The 21,138-nt window shown below is 38.4% G+C and overlaps 1 protein-coding gene across 1 annotated transcript; it reads right to left on the bottom strand.

Annotated features, from left to right (window-relative positions):
- Positions 1-7: 7 nt before the first annotated feature.
- Positions 8-20,602, bottom strand: arhgap42a (Rho GTPase activating protein 42a). The gene is made up of 24 exons (XM_042500028.1): positions 20,048-20,602; positions 17,297-17,392; positions 17,133-17,194; positions 13,633-13,704; positions 11,421-11,522; positions 11,211-11,321; positions 10,543-10,647; positions 9,137-9,266; positions 8,906-9,006; positions 7,995-8,104; positions 7,798-7,876; positions 7,655-7,694; positions 7,505-7,567; positions 7,337-7,411; positions 7,106-7,190; positions 6,968-7,026; positions 6,305-6,410; positions 5,557-5,716; positions 5,314-5,464; positions 3,654-4,370; positions 3,389-3,551; positions 2,403-2,474; positions 2,174-2,253; positions 8-1,068 (listed from the first exon to the last, which is right to left on the bottom strand). Exons 1-24 carry the CDS (start codon positions 20,199-20,201, stop codon positions 980-982), a joined length of 2,982 nt encoding a protein of 993 aa, XP_042355962.1. The 5' UTR covers positions 20,202-20,602; the 3' UTR covers positions 8-979.
- Positions 20,603-21,138: the final 536 nt, after the last annotated feature.

A 21,138-nucleotide genomic window follows, 5' to 3' on the forward strand; every position in this document is an offset into this window, starting at 1 on the left:
GATCGCATGATTTTGTGTTGTTTATATGTTAATAATGCACACAATGTACAGTTGGAGAGCACATCTTCTGGGAGTAGATCATGGGACCATTTTATCGTCCCTCACTAGCCAAAAACACAGTACATCATTAGAATTTGGACGAACGCTCACACATGGAATCACATATTAAAAACACTTAATGATACAAGTACAAACATTTGCACATTGCTTTTGTTTTTCCTGCATTTAAAAATACAAACATTCTTTTAAAAAAGTGAAAAAATAATCAACAAGATTGTTTTGCACAGTGCCATACAGTATGTCAGGTATATCTCTTGTGAAAACTGTGGTGAACTCAAGCTTTTTCTTCTTAAGGAAGATGCATAATTAATATGGATAATAAATATACACATAAACTAAATCTACAAATGCAAACTGGCGTTTTTAAGCAAAGTATTTGTCTTTTATACTGACAGCATGAAAGCTGACAGTAGAAGGAAGGTGTTATGGCAGAATTCAGTCTTTGACCATCAGGTCATACTGTTTCTGGCACAGAGGTGTGACACACATCTATAACATTAACATGACAATTTACACATAAATTACAGGATTGATAAAAAAAATACTGTTTCCATGTACCTAACAGACACATTTCATGTAGGTACGGTGATGAACTCAAATATAAAAGAGCTAATGACGTTGATTGAGTGACACTGTCACATGAATAGAGGAAAAGTCAGACAAGTCAGATTTTAAAAATCTACCGTAATATAAACTGGTTAATAACATGGTTTACATATAGTAGTCAGATATACATACAGTACATACATCATTCATATCCAGCCCCAGTAGTTCAGTGATAACAGTCACAGTTACATGATGAATATATTATATCTTTGATCAGCAGCACAGAGGATTACTGCATGTACTGTAGCTCCCTAAAGTCTACGTTAGATTTTTGTGTTATTTTGCTGATGTGGTGACGACATCATCGGGTCTGTCACATGTATGTGATGTAGTTTTCAGGTATGAGGCCTGTTCTGCCGTTGTATGTTGCCTGAAGCCAGCCTGGTTCCACAGACGGGTACACTGCAGACATAACCAACCCAGCATGTCAAAATACATCAACTCAACAGCAATGTCTCTTTCAAGAAATCCTGACCCGGTTACTCAAGATAATTCACAGACCTTGTTGTGGCCAGTTTCGTGTTGAAACTATTTTCTTTCCACCAAACTACCCTCACCACATGTATCAACCCACCAAAGGAGGCATGCATGTTCTCATGAAGCAGAGGCCCGTGACGGCCCTCAGCTCCTCAGCTGAGCTGAATGTCAGCTAGCTGTAGGTATATGCTTGATTTTGGGAAGTGGCATGGTTGGCAGGAGTATATATCACTGATTTTGGGGTGAAGTGTGACTTTGAGATCATAAGAGAAACACTAACAATTAAGAGGTTTGTTATTATAAAGGAATAAATCAGCTATTTTTATGCATTGATAATGATCTCCAAAGACATATAAATGAAAACATGCTTTTATAAATGAGTTTAATGAACACCTAGTAGCCCATTTACAACTGCAGAGACTTGTGTCACTGATGCAGGGGCGTACAAACTTTTTTGAACAGGGGCCAGAGTAGATTATGTGACAAATATACCTGGGGGACAGATGCTTCTCACATCAAATGGATTATAAAAAATCACATAGAAATGAGACAAATGCAACAGTTTTATCGTTTAGATAAAAAAGTTACAACTTTCCACCTTTTTTGAAAGCGGTGGTCCTCACTGTCAAGCTTACACCTCTTTGATGTGGCCATGTCTGCTACCAAGCAGAAAATGTCTGCTATTAAGTAACCATCAGTTTGCTTTTTTACTGTTTATTTATGAAAACACATCAATTCTGCCTGTATGTCTGCAAGCTGTATTATAGTCAAACCATTGTGAGTCGAAGGCAAAAAGTTCAAAGTGATATTGCTTGCTTAACCAATATTGTGTGGTGGGGCACATACAATATATATTGAAAGTCAAGCTGAGGGCCATTTAAAATTGTTCTGAGGGCTGCAATTGGTCCCCAGGCCAGCCTTTGGACATGCCTGCACTAATGGATCCAAACATACAAACCGCATGTTAATAACGGCTGTAAATGGGGCCAAAAATCCCTCAGGACATGAAACCTGTGAGTGGTTTTCTTACCATTTGAGAAGAGCGCCCCCTGTGGAAAACTGAGCTCGTGGCTGTGTTCTGCCTCACAGGAGTAAAGAGCTTTTGCCTCCCTAAAAAAAAAAATGTGATCAGTAAATATACAGAATTAAAAGAAGAATGACATCTGTCAATATGTTTACTTTGCTTGTGCAGACTTCAGTGACTTTACATGAAGAACTGACATGAGGTTGTTCCACCAACAAGCTCAAAATCTACATACCTTCCTGAGGAGCATATGTCTAATGCTGAGGAGAATACTGAACTGTCACGCTGCGGTAGTCTGACTGATAATCTGTAACACACACACACACACACACACACACACACACACACACACACACACACACACACACACACACACACACACACACACACACACAAAATTTGCTCTGAAAACATTTTTTTAGATAATTCCCTGCGTCAGTATTGAAAACAAACTCAAAAAACAGGTAAACTGTTTTCTTCTCAATCCTTTAAAAACCTGTGCAAAATGGATTGTTTTCTTTCAAAAACATGGGGAGAAGGCAATGAGCAACTTAACAAGACATCGCACAAAAATGAGAAAAAAAAATGTATAAGAAATTAACCTGAAAATAAGCAACAACAACAAAAAAGCAAAAAAAACAAACGAACAACAAAACAAGCAAGAAAATGAAAAAATATTTAGGTTATATATTTTACTATATATTTATTTCCTGTAACATAGTTGTAAATATAAAGTTTCAAAATAAGAAATATAATAATTTTCCTTATTTTTTGTCAAGTGACAAAAAATGTATTTTCTCATCACCTCCCCTCTTTTTTTGAAGCGATTTTTCAGGCAATTTCCTAGTCATCTTTTACTAATTTCTTGCAATCTGTGGGGCATTTATAGCCACATTGTTTTCAAAAAAAATCAAACCAAATGGCTCAGGGTTCATAGGGGGTTCAAACAATGTATAAACTCATAAAAAAGTAATCCCTCTCAGTTATCACTTAAAACCCACTACAAGTGTGTGGCAGTGTATTAATCTGCAGAAACTTCTCTTAGTTTCGTCCAGTTATGCTATGTTCGCGATGTTCGTCAACAAAGTGCGAGGTCAGGTTTGGACTTAACCATTCACGAGGAAGCCACAGAAATTGCGGTCAGTGCCACAAAAAAACACAAATATAGCAAGGTCAAACGGCAAGCAGACAAAGCTCGGGTTTGACTTCACAGACACTCACACTGACGCAGGCCTCTGGTAACCGTTACTGGATGTGGCGGCTGCAGAGTGTTTTGCAGTCAGATCGGAGCCACAGCGGACGTGTGCAGGTTTACGTTTGAGTGTTGCTTCCTGTGGGTCCAGTGACATGAGACTCTGTACTGATCCATGACAGCTTTTGTAATCTGCGATAAAATCACAAGAAATCACAATGAAACACAAACAGGGAGGCGACAGATAAGTTTTTCTCATCGTCTTCACAATGAATCTCACTGAGACGTACGCACCCTCAGAGATGTGTAGGGAGGTGAGAGAGGAAGATGCAGAAAGCCGGTAGGGGAATAATGACGAGGAGGAGGAAGAGGAGGAGGAGGCAGTCCTATAAGTTTTTCTGTGCTGACGAGGAGGAGAGGTAGAGTCCGCCAATTTGGTTTCTTTGACAGTGGAGGAGGCCTCGGGTGCATTTCTTTGATCCACTGAATGAGTGCTCTTCAAAGAGGAGACAGACGACACTCTCGGAACAGGTCGGCCCTCCCTGAGAGAGGAGGCGCACTCCACAGAGGACTGCTGGATGGAGGCAGTGGATGTGGAGGCTACGGAGGGAGATCGTGACTCTTTTACAGATGATAATGAGGCAGACGAGTTTCCTTTGACAGACACACTCCTCTCAGTGGAGAGTAAAGAGGACGTGGAGGAGGACACAGAGGAAGTCTGCTGAGCCGGAGTGAGCTGGGAGGAAGTCCAGGAAGAGAGAGGCGTAAGGTGGGGGGACGCGGTGCTGTCTGTCAAGGGTTTCTGATCCATCACGTTTGAGGCGTTGTGGGACAGGGAGCAGGAGGAAGCTACAACAGGAGACACCTGCGCTGTGGAGGACGAGCCGGACTCTGCAGCAGGAGATGACGGAGGAGAGGTCTGAGACAATCCGTTTTTCTCAGAGGAGTGTGAAGACAGAGACTCCTGGCTGCCCATAGGAGTCGTGCTGGGGCTGCTGCTGAAAGTGTCACCTAGAGGAAGAAATGTAAGCAAGTCACATAATAAATAGACTGAATGACACAACACAAAGGTTCCACTGCTATTTTATCAACTCATTTGTGCAATATATATATGACATTCAAACAGTCAAATCTGACGGACTGTGAAATGATTCACTAAATTCTTCTATACAAAATTATATTCGCTTCTTTAATATTCTCTAATCTTTTCTTTAAAAAAAAAAAGATGAAACGCTGGATAATTTTACTGCTTTGGGCCTTAAACTGTTGATGGAACCATCTGATGTTTTTGTGAAGGGTCATAAGACAAAAAGCCTGAGAACCATTAATTTAATCCTTAATATTGGGCTGTATTCAATAAGCAAATTCAATCACGTCTGAAAGTAACTAAGGAAGATGAAAAATTACAAGTAAATAAATGTTTAAAAAAAATTAGAAACAGAAATAAATAAATACAGAAATAAATACATATGGAAATAAATAAATAAATAAAAGAATAAATAAATGATAAAAAACATACAGAAATAAATAAATGCATAAATAAACAAATAAATGTTGAAATAAATATGGAATTAAATTTATAAATGCATAAAAAAATTAAAAATTGTAAATCTGATATCTAAACATGAAATAAATATCCTGAATTTATTTCTACATATTTTCACAACAACATTTATTCATTTCTGTGTTAGGTGGGAGGTCCTAACCTCTGTGTTTTTTATTTTTATTGGATTTATTTCAATGTTAATTTATTTATTTTTAAAATAAACAAATGCTGAAATAAATACATTTTAATCTGTATTTATGTATTTATAAATATATTTATTTATCAATACTTATGTGTGTTTTTTGTCCTCCATAACTAACAGCTTTAACTGTCAATAAAGGTTGTGGAGTAAAAAAAGGTATTCAACAATGATGAGATGAAAGAGCTGTCAGCTGCAGAGAAACTCACTGTCGTTGTCTGCCAGGCAGAGAGTCGGAGGGTAAAGACGGGCCCTCCTCTTTCCAGACGACAGGCAGATAGCCTTGTTCCTCCGAGGAGTTGATCGGGAGGACGGAGCCTGAGGTAACGGCAGCGACAGGTCGGGGGCCTCACCAAAAATCTGGCATGAGCATACAGTGTACATGTGAGTGTGTTCATGTATTTTTGTGTGTGTGTGTGTGTGTGTGTGTGTGTATGTCTATGTAAGCACACCTTGTGGTGGTTTTCAATGATAATCTCCACCACGATGTTCTGAAACTTGATGTTCATCATGGCGGCCACCGTCTCTTCCTGTGACCTCATCAACGTGGGGCCGAAAATCATTCCCAGGTTGGACACAGTCATCTGGTTCTGGTCACTGTGAGAGGACACCCTGCATGCACACACACAGACACACACGATGGGCATGTTTTTTATTACAGCAGAAAAATGACAGAAAGGTGTTAAGTAAAGTTTCAGTACATCTGTTAGTACTAGTACTCCTGCTAGTTAAGCTATCAGCAGACTTCTGTTAACATATTTTCAACCATAGTTACTCTTGATAGTTTTGTTTGAGGTTTTTCTACTCCAAGAATCTGATGTAAATGAACATTTCTTAAAAGGTGTTACTTTTATCCTTTTAAGTATAAGTACAGCTTTACAGTTAAGAAGGATCTTGTTAACAGTTATTTCAAGAATGGATTTTAACATTCAACATTTAAAGGTATATTTTATCCAGTCAATATTTTAAATGTTGCCTTCTGTGACGAAAAAACGATTGTTAGAAGTCTGTAGGGAAACCAAAAAGGGTTTCATGATGTGAGGCTGACGTTCTTGTCTAACTGTCTAATTGTCTAACAGCATATTGGAAATAGGAAAAGAAAAATATGTTTTGCAAAAAGCTTTGTGTAAGTTCAATCAGAAAGGCTATCTTTATGCTTAAGACATCCATAATGCTCTCTATGTATTGACATGAACATACTTGAGGAGGTGGTCAGTTAGGATGTCCAACATTGCTCTGTTTTTCTCTGGTAGTTTATGGACAAGAGCATGAATCGCTCTCACTCTATACTTCTGGTCATCATACTCTGTGAATCAAGGAGAGAGCAGTGAGAGAGGGATATGATTCAGTGGTGATATACCATTTACATGACATACAATATACAGGGTTCCTGTAAATTTTCATGGAATAAACTTTTATAGCTTTTTTCAAATATTTTTCCCCCACTTGCCAAGTTTTCCAACTCTTTTCAAACATAATTTTAGCATCCCACATGATGTGTTCAGGGACCATTGTAAATTTGAAAATCTAACAACAATTTCTGCTTTCACATTTTGTGGCAGTGATAAATACTTTGATTTAAGTGAATTTAATTTTTAAATATTAAAAAATGCCTTCCAAACCATTAAAAAAAAAATTAAAAAATAAAGTTGTCTGTAAAAATTGTCAAACATAAGAGGAAAATTCACCAAAACATTTTAATGACAAAAAGTCATCAATTTAAAAAAAGGTCTTAAAACAATATTTCTTAAAAAGATGAAAAAAGAAGAAAGAAATTGCCATAATTTTTTACATTTTCTATAAATTTCCAAAAAGAAAAGTGTCTATCACACTACTTTTGAAAGAGCCAATGAGGGATCTTACTTGCAGCCTTGATGAATTCTTTATGCAGTCTGTAGGTCAGTACCGGTTCCGCCAGACACCTGCACGCATATTATAAATCATGAATTCATAATTCATGAGGAGTGTGATTCAGAAAGACTTCTTTGTATTGTGTGGCACCTGAAATAATTCTTGAGACCACTGGTGATGGTCTTGTTGTCCCAGGCGTCAGCATCCAGCTGCATGTCAGCAGGAGCTGTGGATGCTACAGGAAAGAAAATAATGAACTATTTATCTGGAATAATGATTTTTTTTTTTTTTACATGCACTTTCTATTCACTGCGCTGAAATAAATCTTCCCCATATAGCAAAATAATAAAGGAAAAGAAAGGAAAGCATGCTGTTTCTTACCAAACACACTGGTCATCAACCGCTGCACTTTGGAGTTGACTCCTCCGGTCCTGTACAGCCCCAGGGTGGTAATACCTACACACAAGTTTTAACATAGGTGGTAAATCCACAGTGCATATAATTAATGGGATTAGTTTTTGATTTGAACATTTTAAGGTAAAGGATTACCTCTTGTTTCAACCAGCTCTATACACCTCTTAACAAACTTGAAGCCTGCCTCATTGAGAAACGCTGTAAAACAAACACGTTTACCAAAATAGATGTTTATAAGCAGAATCTTATGATTTAGATAAAGAACAGAATACATGGGATACTTACTCTCCTCCTTTTTGCTGAGCAAGGACGGCAAAGTGTAAATCTAAACAAAGACAGAGGAAATGGTTCAAGTATGTGTTAGTATGACAGTGTGACATTTCAAACAATGTACTGTCATCATTTATTTATGGTGAATATATTCATACAGGTTCTTTTCCATCCATTGCCTCCATCCACTGCTGCCTATTGGCCTCAGAAAGCGCCTGCAGGGTGATGACGCCATGTCTGCAGGAAAAGAGAGATAACTTTACCCGAGCTCAATTTAACAGCAGCCAAATCTCAATGTATTTATTCCGAATATTATCATGTGTTAAACACACACAGCCTCTCAGTTATCTCTCACCTCTCCACCACCTCGATGTCGAAGCAAAAGCGCTTGTCAATTGAATCCGTCTTCCTTCTGACACATGAACGCAGCTTGAACATCTCAGGCGTACCATTCACCACGCCGTTCTGTTCACAGACAGATGTGTTTTCAATATTCACTCAACATGTGGTATTAAGGGCTTGTAACGGTTTTCACAAATCTGAGCTTTTGATATTGTAATGAAAATTTTGAATTGTATTGTACGTGTTTTAGCCCCCCCCAGCTATATACTTCCTACTTTTCTATTTCCATCAAAACCCCATAAAAATGTACTTACAAAAACTTAGATGCTATCTTAACTCTTTAAAACCTGTGCAAACTGGTCTGATTTCTTTCAAAAACACGGGGAGAATGCAAAAGCAACACAGCAAAACATGGCCCAAAAATTTGCAAAAAATTACAAGAAAATTATAAAAAAAGAAAAGAAAAATGCCAAGTACAGAATTTCTTGCAATTTGTGGTATATATTTTTGCCAAGTTAGTTATTGCCTTTTTTCTCATGTTTTCAAAAGAAATTTAACCACTATGTTTAAGTTTCCAAGGGTCAAATAGCTTGTGAAAGGCATCTGAACACAGCACAAGAAAACTGATGTCAATCCAGGTTTCAAAGAGTTAAAGTAAGAAATCCATGTCTTTCTCTTTCTGTCAAAATTGCCTTACAGTTACTTAACTGGGAACTGCAGTTAGTAGACACTGTTTCGAAAGCTGTCTTGCTGTTGCAATCAAGTGCTTGTAGGAAGCTGCTCAGAACTGTGTTCCATGCCAAGAACTACTAAGTAATATGACAATAATGTAAATTTGAGTTGTTTTCATTGTGGCTTTTAATGCTTAGTAAATGGGCTAAAACATTTAACACATGTGGTCACTGATCTGTGCTCCCAGCTTACCTGTCTGCTGGCCGGTCTGGCCTCTGTGTTGCTCATGGTGAACAGCTTGGAGCTTTTTTCATATGTACAGTAGTATCTGGTCCACACACTGCCCAGTGGACCTGTGATACATGACACACATTCACGCACTTATGTATGAGTATATGAAAGTCTGATTGTGGCATCTGCTTGTCCTCACAGCATCAGTAAGAGAAAGAAAGAGGAGAAAATATGATTTTATGTGTAGCTCACGTTTCTCTTGTATATACAGATATCCCTCCATGGTAAAGCAGCTGGGGGCTTTGAAGTCCTCTTCTGCAGACCGGATCCTCTTCATCAGCCTCTCAACCTCAGCACGTGTACTCTCAAAGTTATTGCGAGCCTTATCGACAAATATAAGAAACTGCATTAACAGGAGCCACACTTATCTTTATGAAACAGACAAAATCTTTGAAAAAGTATCCAGGGAAATGTCCAGTCTTCAGGTTCATACTTGTACTTTGTGTTCCAATTAAAAATGCTTACATGTTTTACTGTTGAAAAAACACTTTTTTTTCATACTGTCTGTGCTGGAACACCTGTATTCACCCTCTTTCTCACTCAGTCCCTCTGCCCACAAAACCCCATCTGCTCTGACTGGCAGCAGCTGAATGACTGTAAAAGAGTTCAACAGCACTTTCTGCCTTAAAAAGAAATTACCAATAAATGCTCCTAAATTAACATTTTTACAACTGGACATGTTCCAGCAGGAATATAACCAAAATTCAAGAGAAATTTACACCAGTAACCAAGATGACATGTTTTCCCGATGTGGGCATGTAGTTACATGCAGCAGTGTAAACTACGTTATCTAAACACTTGCAGTAGTGTACCTGGAGCCGATGACCATATAAAGAAATCCAGCACAAACTAACGTCAGCTTAGTTTTTGCTCACAGGGATTACTTTTACATATATTTACTTAATTATTTGAAACTTACATGTATATATAAAAATATATACATGACAGAAAATAAGAAAAAGAAAAATCGACCCCCTTTTAAACAAGTGGTTCTTTTGTTATGATAATGTGTTAATCCAAACAGTATTGATTTCTCATTTGCATTTAAAAAGTTCCTGTTTTTAGCAAAAAAGAAAAAAAAACAGTTGAAAATCTCAGACTTTAAGGCTGCTACACTGATGTACAAGTTTTTACCTCATAAAGTGTTAAAACTGCATTTTTATTTCACAGGATTTAAAGAAGAAATTATTGAGAAACATGACGGATTGATTGTGGCCAGTCATTTCTTAATTTTTTTATTTTTGCAGTCTGGACATAATCAATTTAAGACTGCCTATTGAGCTTCTGATCGGTTTAACTTTGTCTTTTTCCTGGTAAACTGGCCAAAAAAAGTGTGAACTGTAACTGCTGAGTGAAATATGTGAGCCTGTACTAGACCCTGCTCAAACTGTGGCTGCAGGTGGTTAACAGTGTGTGTTCCAACATGCTTGGATTATCAGGTGTGTGAGGTTCCCACTTTGGGATACAATTTTCCCGATGCAGTTGAAACTGACTTTTTAAATTCTTTTAAAATACTTAAAATAATGGTAGACCAGATAAAACAAGCGACGTCAGATCCACGTTTGGTCTCAGGGTTTGCAGTAAACATTCTTACTTACGTTCTGCAGGTTGAACTGAAGCTGTTGTTTGTAGGGTTCAAACTCACTGGCCAGCTCGTAGCCCTCATGGTAGAATGTAAACAAACCCTGCAGGAAGGCTAGTAACTGAAGATCAGAGGGAGAAAAAAAACAGAAAAATGTTAGCTGGGGGCTTGGGAGTGTAGAGCATAATGAGGGGATTACAAAAGAATGATTGTCTGTCATCTGCTCAATCAATCAAAATGGGAGAAAAGCCCCCAAACTCTGTCTGTTGTCTGGTTTGCTGCCCTTGTTTACTCTACAACAAAGAGTTTCCCTCTCTGTCAGGGCGGAAGAGATCTCCATGCAGGAAGTGCTTCTACAGCAACAGGAAGTGGGCTTTACTGATATGTATCATTAAAACATTTTTATCACCCGCCAAACAGTGTGTGTGTAATGTGTGTTTTTCAGAGCATGGCTCAACTGTCCTTCTATGATCATGTCTGTTTGCATACACACGATCATTACTAGCTTGGCTGCAATTATGACCTAACGTTTATATCACTGCACAAAATAGACTCATCAGAAAGATTTTCCTGCAAGGAAACATTATGTACTGGATACTGTGCTTTCTCTCTGCTGGTCGGAGCTGTGAAGGCCTAGTAGCCAAGTGTAATTGTGCTAAATGTGATCAAAACGTGGGAACTCACCGGCTCCACAAATTCAAACTTCTTTCTCTCCTGCACTTCTTGGATCTTGAAGACATACTGCAGCGAAGCATCATAAAATACCTGCCTGTCCTTACTCATCTGTGAATCAGCCTGCGACAAAAACAGAAACAACACCCATACAGAACTTTTTTGTTATCTAACACAAGTGGGATGAACTTGATGCACATTTCTAGGAATCTGATGGTTTACCTCGTGAAGCTGTGACTCCTTCTTTTTGGAAGACAGGCTGAGGTGTTTCTCCAGAACAGAGTAGTATCTCTCTGTCTCTTTGTCAAACTGCTTCTTTCCCTCCTGAAAATGAAAGGGATGTGAAGAGGACATTAGCAAAAAGTAAAAGCAACCATATGAATTACACATACATCTGCTGATAAAGGTTGTTAAATTCACTTTGTACATAATACAGAGAGAATTTCCCATTTGAATACATCTCGATTTCCCCTATCCTTTATTTCTCATTCACTGGGGCCAACATTTTATCAATACCACACCAAATGCTTACCTCGATTAAAATACCAATGTCAAAATGATATGTTTTAATACACCTTATTTTGAGGAATACAAACTAGGCGTTTCCCAATGCATTCATATGTATTGTTATTGGAACACAAAGTCATACAAGAACTCAATAATTAGATAAAATACATAAGAGTGGTGTAAAACTAGTAGATATATTATTAATATCAGTAGATAAATGATCAAAAAATAGGTAAACAACCCAAAGAATTTGACTATACATCCTATGATAGTTTCCAGTACTTTAAGGTCCAACTAAAGTAACAACCAAATAACTAAAAGCCATGTACTTAGCCACTGTGGTGCATGTTAACATGCTCACCTTAACAACACTAACATGTTGATGTTAGGCACTATAATGTTTGCCATGTCTACCATCTTGATTGAGCCTGTTAGTAGTGGAGCTGCAACAACTGAACTGATTAGTTGTGAACAATTAAATAAGTCGCCAATAAATTGATGATTGATTAGTTTGATTAATTTCTTAAGAAAAACTCAAATATTATCTGATTACAGCTTCTTAAATGTGAATATTTTCTAATTTATTTTCTCCTATTTTAGTGAACTGAATATATTTGCATTGTGGACAAAACAAATGCTAACACGCTTATTGTGATTATGCTTGCATGCTGATGTTTAGCTGGTATTCACCCTGTGTTTGTATCCACAAAGTACAGCTGAGGCTGGCAAATTCATGGAAATTCATCCAGTAACTGTCATGGTATTTCACTTTGAATCACGTCAAACTCATTGTCAAGAGTTAAAGGGACACTCAAGTCAGTAAGATTTATCCTCTGGGGACCTTAAATATCTGTACAGCATTTCACAGCAATCCACTTAAAAGTGGTTGTTAAGATCTTTTAGTCTGGACCACAGTCATGGTCCAACCAGGTCGGCATTGCCCTCCCTAGAGCACAGCAGCTAGAGTAGCTAAAAATACCAAAATTCAACAAATTAGTGAGGCCACAGTAAAGTTTCTGCAACCCTGCAAATACCAACATCTCTGTATCTGATTCTGTAACTGATCTTTCACAAGTTGCAAAAGTTCAGTTGTGTTTTGGGATGAACTAACCAGCCTTAAGGAACCTCAAGACCATTATAAAATGGAGAGAGAACATTAATAATCTAAACTAAGAGTCACTGCCAAAATATTTAGGACAACAGCTTTTTCCATAACAGCTGCAGCTCCAAACTCCACATGTCCAACTGCTCTGTCTTGCTAAACAACATCAGTGTGAGGATGTGCTCTTCACACACTCATGCTACATTCTGCAGGCTGAGGAGTCGATTGGATCAACACCAAGAAATAAGCTGATTTCACTTTCAAGGTTAGTCATAGCTATGACCACTTCTATTTTTGAGATCCTGTAAAATGCATGACACTGATTGCTATTTCTGCCATTATTTCAGTCTGAGAGAGAGTGGAGAAAAAAAATGATAAATTGAATTATGAGACTTGAGACAACTGTTGAAACCAGACACCAGACTCACTTTGTGTTTATACTGCCACACTGAGTCCAACTATCTCTCTGACTATGATGCGCTCCCTGTTCTGCCTCCCAGAGTCCGTTCCCATGACCTTGTTACTGACACTGGACTGTGATCCATCGTTCATCTGAACATATTGGATTCTCTGACCAGTGACTAAGACACACTGAGACCAGACCAGAGCAGGACGATCCGTCTGATCACCACCCACAGCGTAAGATATTTAACGCATGCAGCATCCTTAATGAACTGCATGGCCTCTTAAAACCTCAGCAGAGACCGTCTGAGGTTTTAAATATCTCTTGTTAGTCAAAGCAAAAGTTAACCGGTTCAGTTACTTTGTGTTAATAATCCACTCAGCTTTCAAGTTACCCTTCAATACCAAAAACTACAGATTTACCTTTACAGCTCCAATCTGCTCCTTACGAAACCTCTCAAGTGGTGAGATCAACACGTCATCAGCGTTCTGGATCTGAGAGGAAAAACACACAACAGTCAGCTCAGTGGGTAATAACAGTAAGACCAGCAACAACTCACTGTTACATGAGGGCAGCAGGTCAAATTCAATCCTACCACAAGAATCTGCCTGTGCTGCTGTCAGGGGATTTAAAAGTATTTCAAATGAAGACATCATAATGACTGCGGTTACATGGACATGAATTACTTGTTTATGAGGATTAAAGCGGTTATAATAGTATTCGGGATATGATGTTTACATGAGTACAGGGAAATCAAGTTATTCACATTCTGAGAATACACCCCAGTTTCTTAGAGAGCACTCCAGCCAGCATACCCAGGTTTCTCATAAATGGACTATGCAATGTACATGCTCAAATGTATACACGGACTACACGAAAAACCCGATTACAAACAGGTCATTCATGTGACCACAGTCCATGTCCAGTCCTCAACTCACTGACACAGTATGTATGCTAATGCTAATCTTTCAGCAACTTCACAAATTTGTTGTCATGTTCATGTTTTGAATGGAAAAGGGTTCAAACAGCCAAATTGCATATCTCTAAACTGATATATTATGGTTTATTTACTTTGTGTTGAGATACCAGAAATATCTGATCAAAAACCTGCTCATACCTCAGTTAGTCAGTTTCAGATTGTGATCAGTGAGTACAGTTTGGACTTTGCTCGTGGTTATCATTCACAGAAACAACGAGTTCATGTCATAGCTGAGTAGCGCTCTGGAACTAATGCTAACATTAGCATGCTAATATGTGCACAATGACAATAATAACATGCAGACACTGAGCATGTTTACCATGTTCACCATTTTACACAAAATGCAAACTACAGCTGAGGCTGATAAGGATGTCATGTTAACAAACGACAGATAAGCATTTTGATCTGATGATGGTGCTTGATGAAAAGTCAGGGGGTCACTAAAGCTGTTAGCCTTTGACACATATCCTGGGCAGAATGACAGTATGTTTAAAACTTCATCTGATCTGAGCAGACACACACAGCCTACAAACGTAAAATAATCATGATACACTTGTGGCAATATTTTTGTAGCTGGTTGTACAGTATGGATGAGAAACTTGGTGTTGTGATATGAGTCAAGCAGTGTGGAAGGCCACAGAGCGGTTATCAGAGCTCTGGTGTTTTTACAAAGTCTCGGTCCTCTTTAGTCATGAGCCTACATAATGCAAGTCTCTGTCACGTCTTGATTTGTTCTGTCTGGTTGAGTCAAGCATTAGACTCTAAATAGCTTCCCAGCACTGCATCATGGCTCCACTTTCACTTCAGTTTAGCACCACGCCGGTACCCAAAGAAAGGTCTGCTTTCTTTGTAAAGCATTTTGATCTGATGATGGTGCTTGATGAAAAGTCAGGGGGCCACTAAAGCTGTTAGCCTTTGACACATATCCTGGGCAGAATGACAGTATGTTTAAAACTTCATCTGATCTGAGCAGACACACACAGCCTACAAACGTAAAATAATCATGATACACTTGTGGCAATATTTTTGTAGCTGGTTGTACAGTATGGATGAGAAACTTGGTGTTGTGATATGAGTCAAGCAGTGTGGAAGGCCACAGAGCGGTTATCAGAGCTCTGGTGTTTTTACAAAGTCTCGGTCCTCTTTAGTCATGAGCCTACATAATGCAAGTCTCTGTCACGTCTTGATTTGTTCTGTCTGGTTGAGTCAAGCATTAGACTCTAAATAGCTTCCCAGCACTGCATCATGGCTCCACTTTCACTTCAGTTTAGCACCACGCCGGTACCCAAAGAAAGGTCTGCTTTCTTTGTAGGTGCTCTTTTTTCACCACAATACAATACACAGGGTGAAACTGAACACTAAAAGACTGAAGGACATTGTTAAATCCCAATAATGGTCCTTTCAGGTTCAGCAGGTAGGTATTTCAGAGAAACCTCTTTGCTGGAATTACCCTTTAACTCAATAATGATGGTATTAGTTGAGTTCAGACCTATCTGCAGCGTTGCAGTAGAAAAGCATACAATTAAAATACACACATAGAAAGAAATAGAGAGAGAGCAGACAAACAAACACACACACACACACACACACACACACACACACGCATACACACACAGGACCCTTTTATGGACTTTCCCAGGCAGTCAGGCCTCAGCTCACAGTCTCACAGGGGAATTGGCAGAATAGGTTCCACATGGTTCCTCTGTAACCAGACCATGTACACAGCCACAAGCACACACACACGCACACACACACACACACACACACACACACACACACACACACACACACACACACACACACACAGAGGGCTATGCATAAGGTAGCTTACTATGCATATACATTGCACATGCGCAGGGGCTTGGCTGCACGCACACTGTGCCAAACTCCAATCACTCCCACACAAAGCCCTCTGGTTAATGGAGGGTCTGTGAGTCAAAGACGTTTTTTCCGAATCGCCATGGAGCACTCACTGCCACTGGCACAAAGTTCACAGCTAATGTGTCAGTCAGACTTGTGGGAAAAAACAGATTAGAACAGGAGGCCAGTGTGGTGCAACAAGTCAAGGCGCCTGGCAAAGACCATATCTGCTAGAGTGAAATCCTGTAAGCAGTTAGGTCAAACTTTGGTGATGACAGTTTGGTTTAAAAGGGGCTTTTGGTCAAATGCATAGATGGTGTATTTGGATCTGCACTGACATTTAGAGCAGGATGTTTTGAATGAGGAGAATCATCATCATCATACTATTTTCTTAAGTCCTTCAGAAGTCCCTACTGTTAATAAAATAAATGTATACAAATCACATCCATTTTATTGATAATAATTATCTAGAGGCAAATAGCTTAGAAATTCAAAGGCACAGACTGAAAATGTAAAAAACAAAGAGAAAGATTTGTTTTTAATATCCATTTAAAGTATAGATATTTGTTTTAAATAGACAAATATCTCTGCAGAAAAGGTTGACTGTCCTACATCTCATTAATATGAACAAATAAGAACAAAGCTTTACATTGTGTAAAATACAATGCAATTCATACTCGGAGTTAACTGACCTATTTCTTGTATACCACCAGTCTTTACCTTGAGCTTAGAATGTCCTCCTGTGTTCCCACACTTTTTAATCAACAGTTTTTTGAAAACTTTTCCATAATATTTTACACCATGATGACTGAATTTAAAAAGTCTAAAAGCGGTAGGCTTAAAAACATGCACTTCCGAGGCATTAGTGTATAAGAAAGCGCTTGCTATCTTTACTGGCAAATTTTCGCCGCCAATATCATAACTTCTCCAGGAATTTCACGACCGTGGGCCACTTTTAAGGGTCACAACCAACAAAATGCTTCCAATTTTGAAACGTTCCTTACTTTATTTTTAGAATGTACAACATAAACTACCTGCATTTTCTCTAGTCTCTCTCTCACATGCACACACACATTTTCTTACCAGTCGTTTTCTCTCCTCTTCCATGGTGCTCAAGAGCTGAGAGAACTCCTTTAAGGATTGAGCTGCAAAAGAAATGTCACACCCCAAATGTGGATTTTTTTATTTTTATTTTGCAGTCTCAACATCTTGTTTCTAGATAATAACTGCAGTCATTTCAAAATTACCTATACTGATTTCATCATCAGTCTCAGCGTCTCCAATACATTCAAACTGGAAATCCTGCAGAGACTGAGAGAACCGTTGAACAGCAAGAGAAAGACCTGAAAAAACAGAGAAAGAATTTCATTTGGTTACTAAAATCAGGCACAACAATTATATTATTGCCATCATTTATTTATAACATGTAGTTTCACTGTTTCCAGACATACAAAAGAATGCTTTGGGCGCAAGTTTGCATTCTGCAATTTTTGGTCCAACATGATGTCAGGCTCCCATTCCCCTACAGGCTTCAAGCAGGATGACTGATTCCCTCCTGTAGTAAACTATTATTGTATTTTCCTACAAGCCTCTTGCATATCATCCACTGCCAAGACATGAGGTGTCAAAGTCTGATGTAAACAAACAACCACACCCCGCAGCAAACTCCACTTGACAGCCTTAGTCTCACAAAACTGTGTTTACGTGTCCAAACAACACTCCACTAACAGAGTTTAATATCACCTCTTATTCTCTGAGGTGCATGAACACTTGGCACCACAAGGCTGCATTCTCTCATTCACACACCCGAAACACTGGTCTGCGTGCCAGCCGCTACAGGCACTCTTTCAAGCACTCTACTGCGTTATATACACCGATAATAAAACTATTAGCATGTCCTTTAATAGAAGTTTGCAACAGATTACTGAAGGCCTGTGTTCAAGTTCAATGCATGAAAGACAAAAGCACCAAAAAACACTTTATTCAGTTGTAAACTTATATTGAGCTGTTTCCATATTACTATCATTTATCATTAGGAGCACAAAATGTGGACCAAAGTGTTATTAATCTTTTCTGGTGCTGTAAAATGTATGTTTACATCGTTGCGTTTTTTTAGTCAAGGGGGAAAGCAGGGCTGTGATCTAATTTTTATTAACACTTCAATTATTAATGTCAATATACCTGCCAATTTTAGGGTTAAAACATTTTTGGGCCCTTAATTCTTAATATCTGAAATGCTTCAAATATTTTACGTCCAGCAGTCTACCTTAAGTTAAGTGATGTCAGACTGTGTAAATGTAAAAAGTTTGTGGTCTGATGCCTACAAACTTGAATGTGTTTCACTTGTTTTTACAGCAGCATTATTCCGTTTAAATGAAAATCTCATTTGCTGCGCTACAACACTGATGTGAAAAAACTCTGACAGATGCATTATATTGTAGTAATATCATTTTGTGGAGGCTGTGGTGATTGAGGTGCTGGTGTTCTGTACACAGTTTTAGCTGTTAATATTAACAATGCAAGGGATCGGGTTGTTCACAGAACAATAAAACACACTTGGTTTGTGTGTGTGTGTGTGTGTGTGTGTGTGTATGGCAGGCAGCAGCAGTGTTCACACCAAGAATGACCTCAGCCAGCAGGTGAGCCAAACAAACCGCAGCAGCTACAAAGCGTAGGTGTGTCTGAGCTTAAATTGGACGTGATCATAAAAAACTATTAACCAACGGGAGATGCCTGCTTTTTGAAAGTCTTCATTAGCGCATGTCATTTTATAAATATAACAGCCACCATTGAACTATGTAACAATTAGACAAAGGGCTGGGCGATATGACACAAAGTATCCTGTCACTGACTGAAGCCTGAAGAAACCTGAGGGTTCTTTAATTTAACTTTAGATTGTTTATGCACAAAAAACAGAGTAACATGATGTAAACATTTAACATGCTTAATCCACCTTTAAAAAAAACAATACAAGTTAGCTTGCCTTGTAACTTGTTAAAGTATCGCAAACAAAACTAAAAACTGTGGCTACTACTGCATCAAATCATCATACGTATACAAACATTTTAAATGTCTGTATTGGTAGAACCAAGACCAAAATAAAAATAAAGTGGACCACAAAGGTCCTGGCACATTTAGGTACAACTTTTCTGCCTTTCTGTCAAAAGAAGGAACCAAACATGCTAATTTTAATAACAGTCGTTGATTTTAAGAAAATGAATCATGAAACTTTTGATGACCAATTAATCATTTAGTTATTTATAACAGGGAAAAAATCCAAATATTCACTGTTTCTGTTTATACTCAAAATAGATAGATAGCAGTGACTGTCTTTGGGTTTTGTACCATTAGTCAGACAAAACAAGACAACTTAACGACACCTCTGACAACATCACCCTGCCCTCTGGGAAGTCTCTGTGGGCATTTTTCATTGGGGTATCCTGTGCTTAAGCAAATTTTCAATAAAGTAGCTCAAACCAGTTGACACAGTCAGTCTGTTTTGCCCTGTTGGTTATTCAGTTTTGCTCTTTGTTAGTCTTTTACATATTTGTGCCCAGGGGCCCATTGTCCTATAATCCGCCCATGCATCTAATCAAGTGGTAGAGGATATGTATAATAAAATAATTAATAGCTATGATGCTCAAGCAAATAGAAACTTTAAATCTTCATTTCCCTCATGCCTAGGTTAAAAAAATGTTTCTCCAAAGTACAAAAAAGTATATAAAACCATACAAAGCCACGTAATGTCTCATCCATAATGATAAGATATGCAAAATATCTAACCTATAGATAACACTATAACTAACTATCTGTGCTGCTCATACCACCCAAACACAATCTGATGTATTAAGATACTAAAGCGCTCTGGAGGATAAAGTCACCGGCTCTGTCTGAATTGATGGCCTTGGGTTGTGCTATTATCGGGCAGCAGACGGTGCCACCGTTTACTGTAACACACACTTTCACCACGGAACAGTTGTTGCTCATCGTGTACTTACTTCTGAGCGCAGATACGAGCATGTTTCCATCTTTGATGAGGTCTTTTATAAACCTGTTGGTGCGCTCCAGCTCTATCTCATGGCACTGCAGTCGCTCTCTGAACTCCGGACTGTCCAGGAAAGAATCACTAAACTCCAGCGTCGGCAGACCCATCGATAAATCAGCGCACACTTATAAGATGAATAAACCAAGACCGTCCACTCAGGAAGATTTACTGAAGAAACCAGTGTTTCAATGGGCTCGGAGAAAATTGGACCGCAGTTTCTTCCAGCTCCTTTTTTTCATGCCTTTCTTAGTTTTTTCCCCTCACAACTTCCGGACACTGAAACACAGCAGAGTCTCTGGCAGAGAGAGTTTGGCTAAGCTACACGACGAGCCCTACTCTGCCCTCCTCACCTTTTAAAATCAACATTTAAATTAATACGTCGCTTTACTTGTTATTTGCCGTTTAGTTTATAAAGAAAACACCACCAGTCGCGGAGGAAAGAGCAGTAAAGCCTAATGTTGGACTCTCAGAGCGGTCGGCGGAGACTGTGTTGCTAACTCCGTCTACACACGGCTCTAACTTGTTACTATGGGAACGGGAGACTCCTGCTGGCGCGTGCTGAAATCAGTTTAATGTTCGATAAAATAATAATAATAATATCAGATCTTCATCAGAGCGTGCATAAATCAACAAAAGAAAGTCAGGTGGAAGTAATTAATCCCATTTTAATCATTGGCACTATGCAACACCTGTGCTCAACCCTGACAGTAAAAGCTCGTCCTCTTGGGTGTTGTGGTTGTTTTACTGAATGGAGAACTGTTAGGCATACAAATGGAAGCCAGTGAACAAATAAAAAACAAATAGACTCAGGAAACACCTAATCTCATCACATATGGTTAATCTAGTTATCACTGGTGTTCAGAACCTTGCCAAGATGAAGCTGGAGCAGTTATTGCCCTGCATTATTTATATTGCCATTATCATGAAAAAAGTAGTAGTAGTAATAATAATAATAATAATAATAATAATAAATAAACAAACATTATAATAATAATAAAAAATATAATAATAATAATAACAATTATTATTATTATTTTATTATTA

The sequence above is a fragment of the Plectropomus leopardus genome, chromosome 13 (genome assembly GCF_008729295.1).
Source record: "Plectropomus leopardus isolate mb chromosome 13, YSFRI_Pleo_2.0, whole genome shotgun sequence".
NCBI classification, from domain to species: Eukaryota; Metazoa; Chordata; class Actinopteri; order Perciformes; family Serranidae; genus Plectropomus; species Plectropomus leopardus.

Bases quoted from the DNA above. Each gene is read 5' to 3' on its own strand.
- arhgap42a (XM_042500028.1), bottom strand. From the start codon at position 20,201: ATGGGTCTGCCGACGCTGGAGTTTAGTGATTCTTTCCTGGACAGTCCG. The intron at 11,523-13,632 runs GTAAATCTGTAG...TTTCATTTTCAG, and splicing joins AGCAGATTGGAGCTGTAAAG to GAGGGAAAGAAGCAGTTTGA. The intron at 7,191-7,336 runs GTAAGAAACAGC...TCTTTCCTGTAG, and splicing joins GTTGATGACCAGTGTGTTTG to CATCCACAGCTCCTGCTGAC.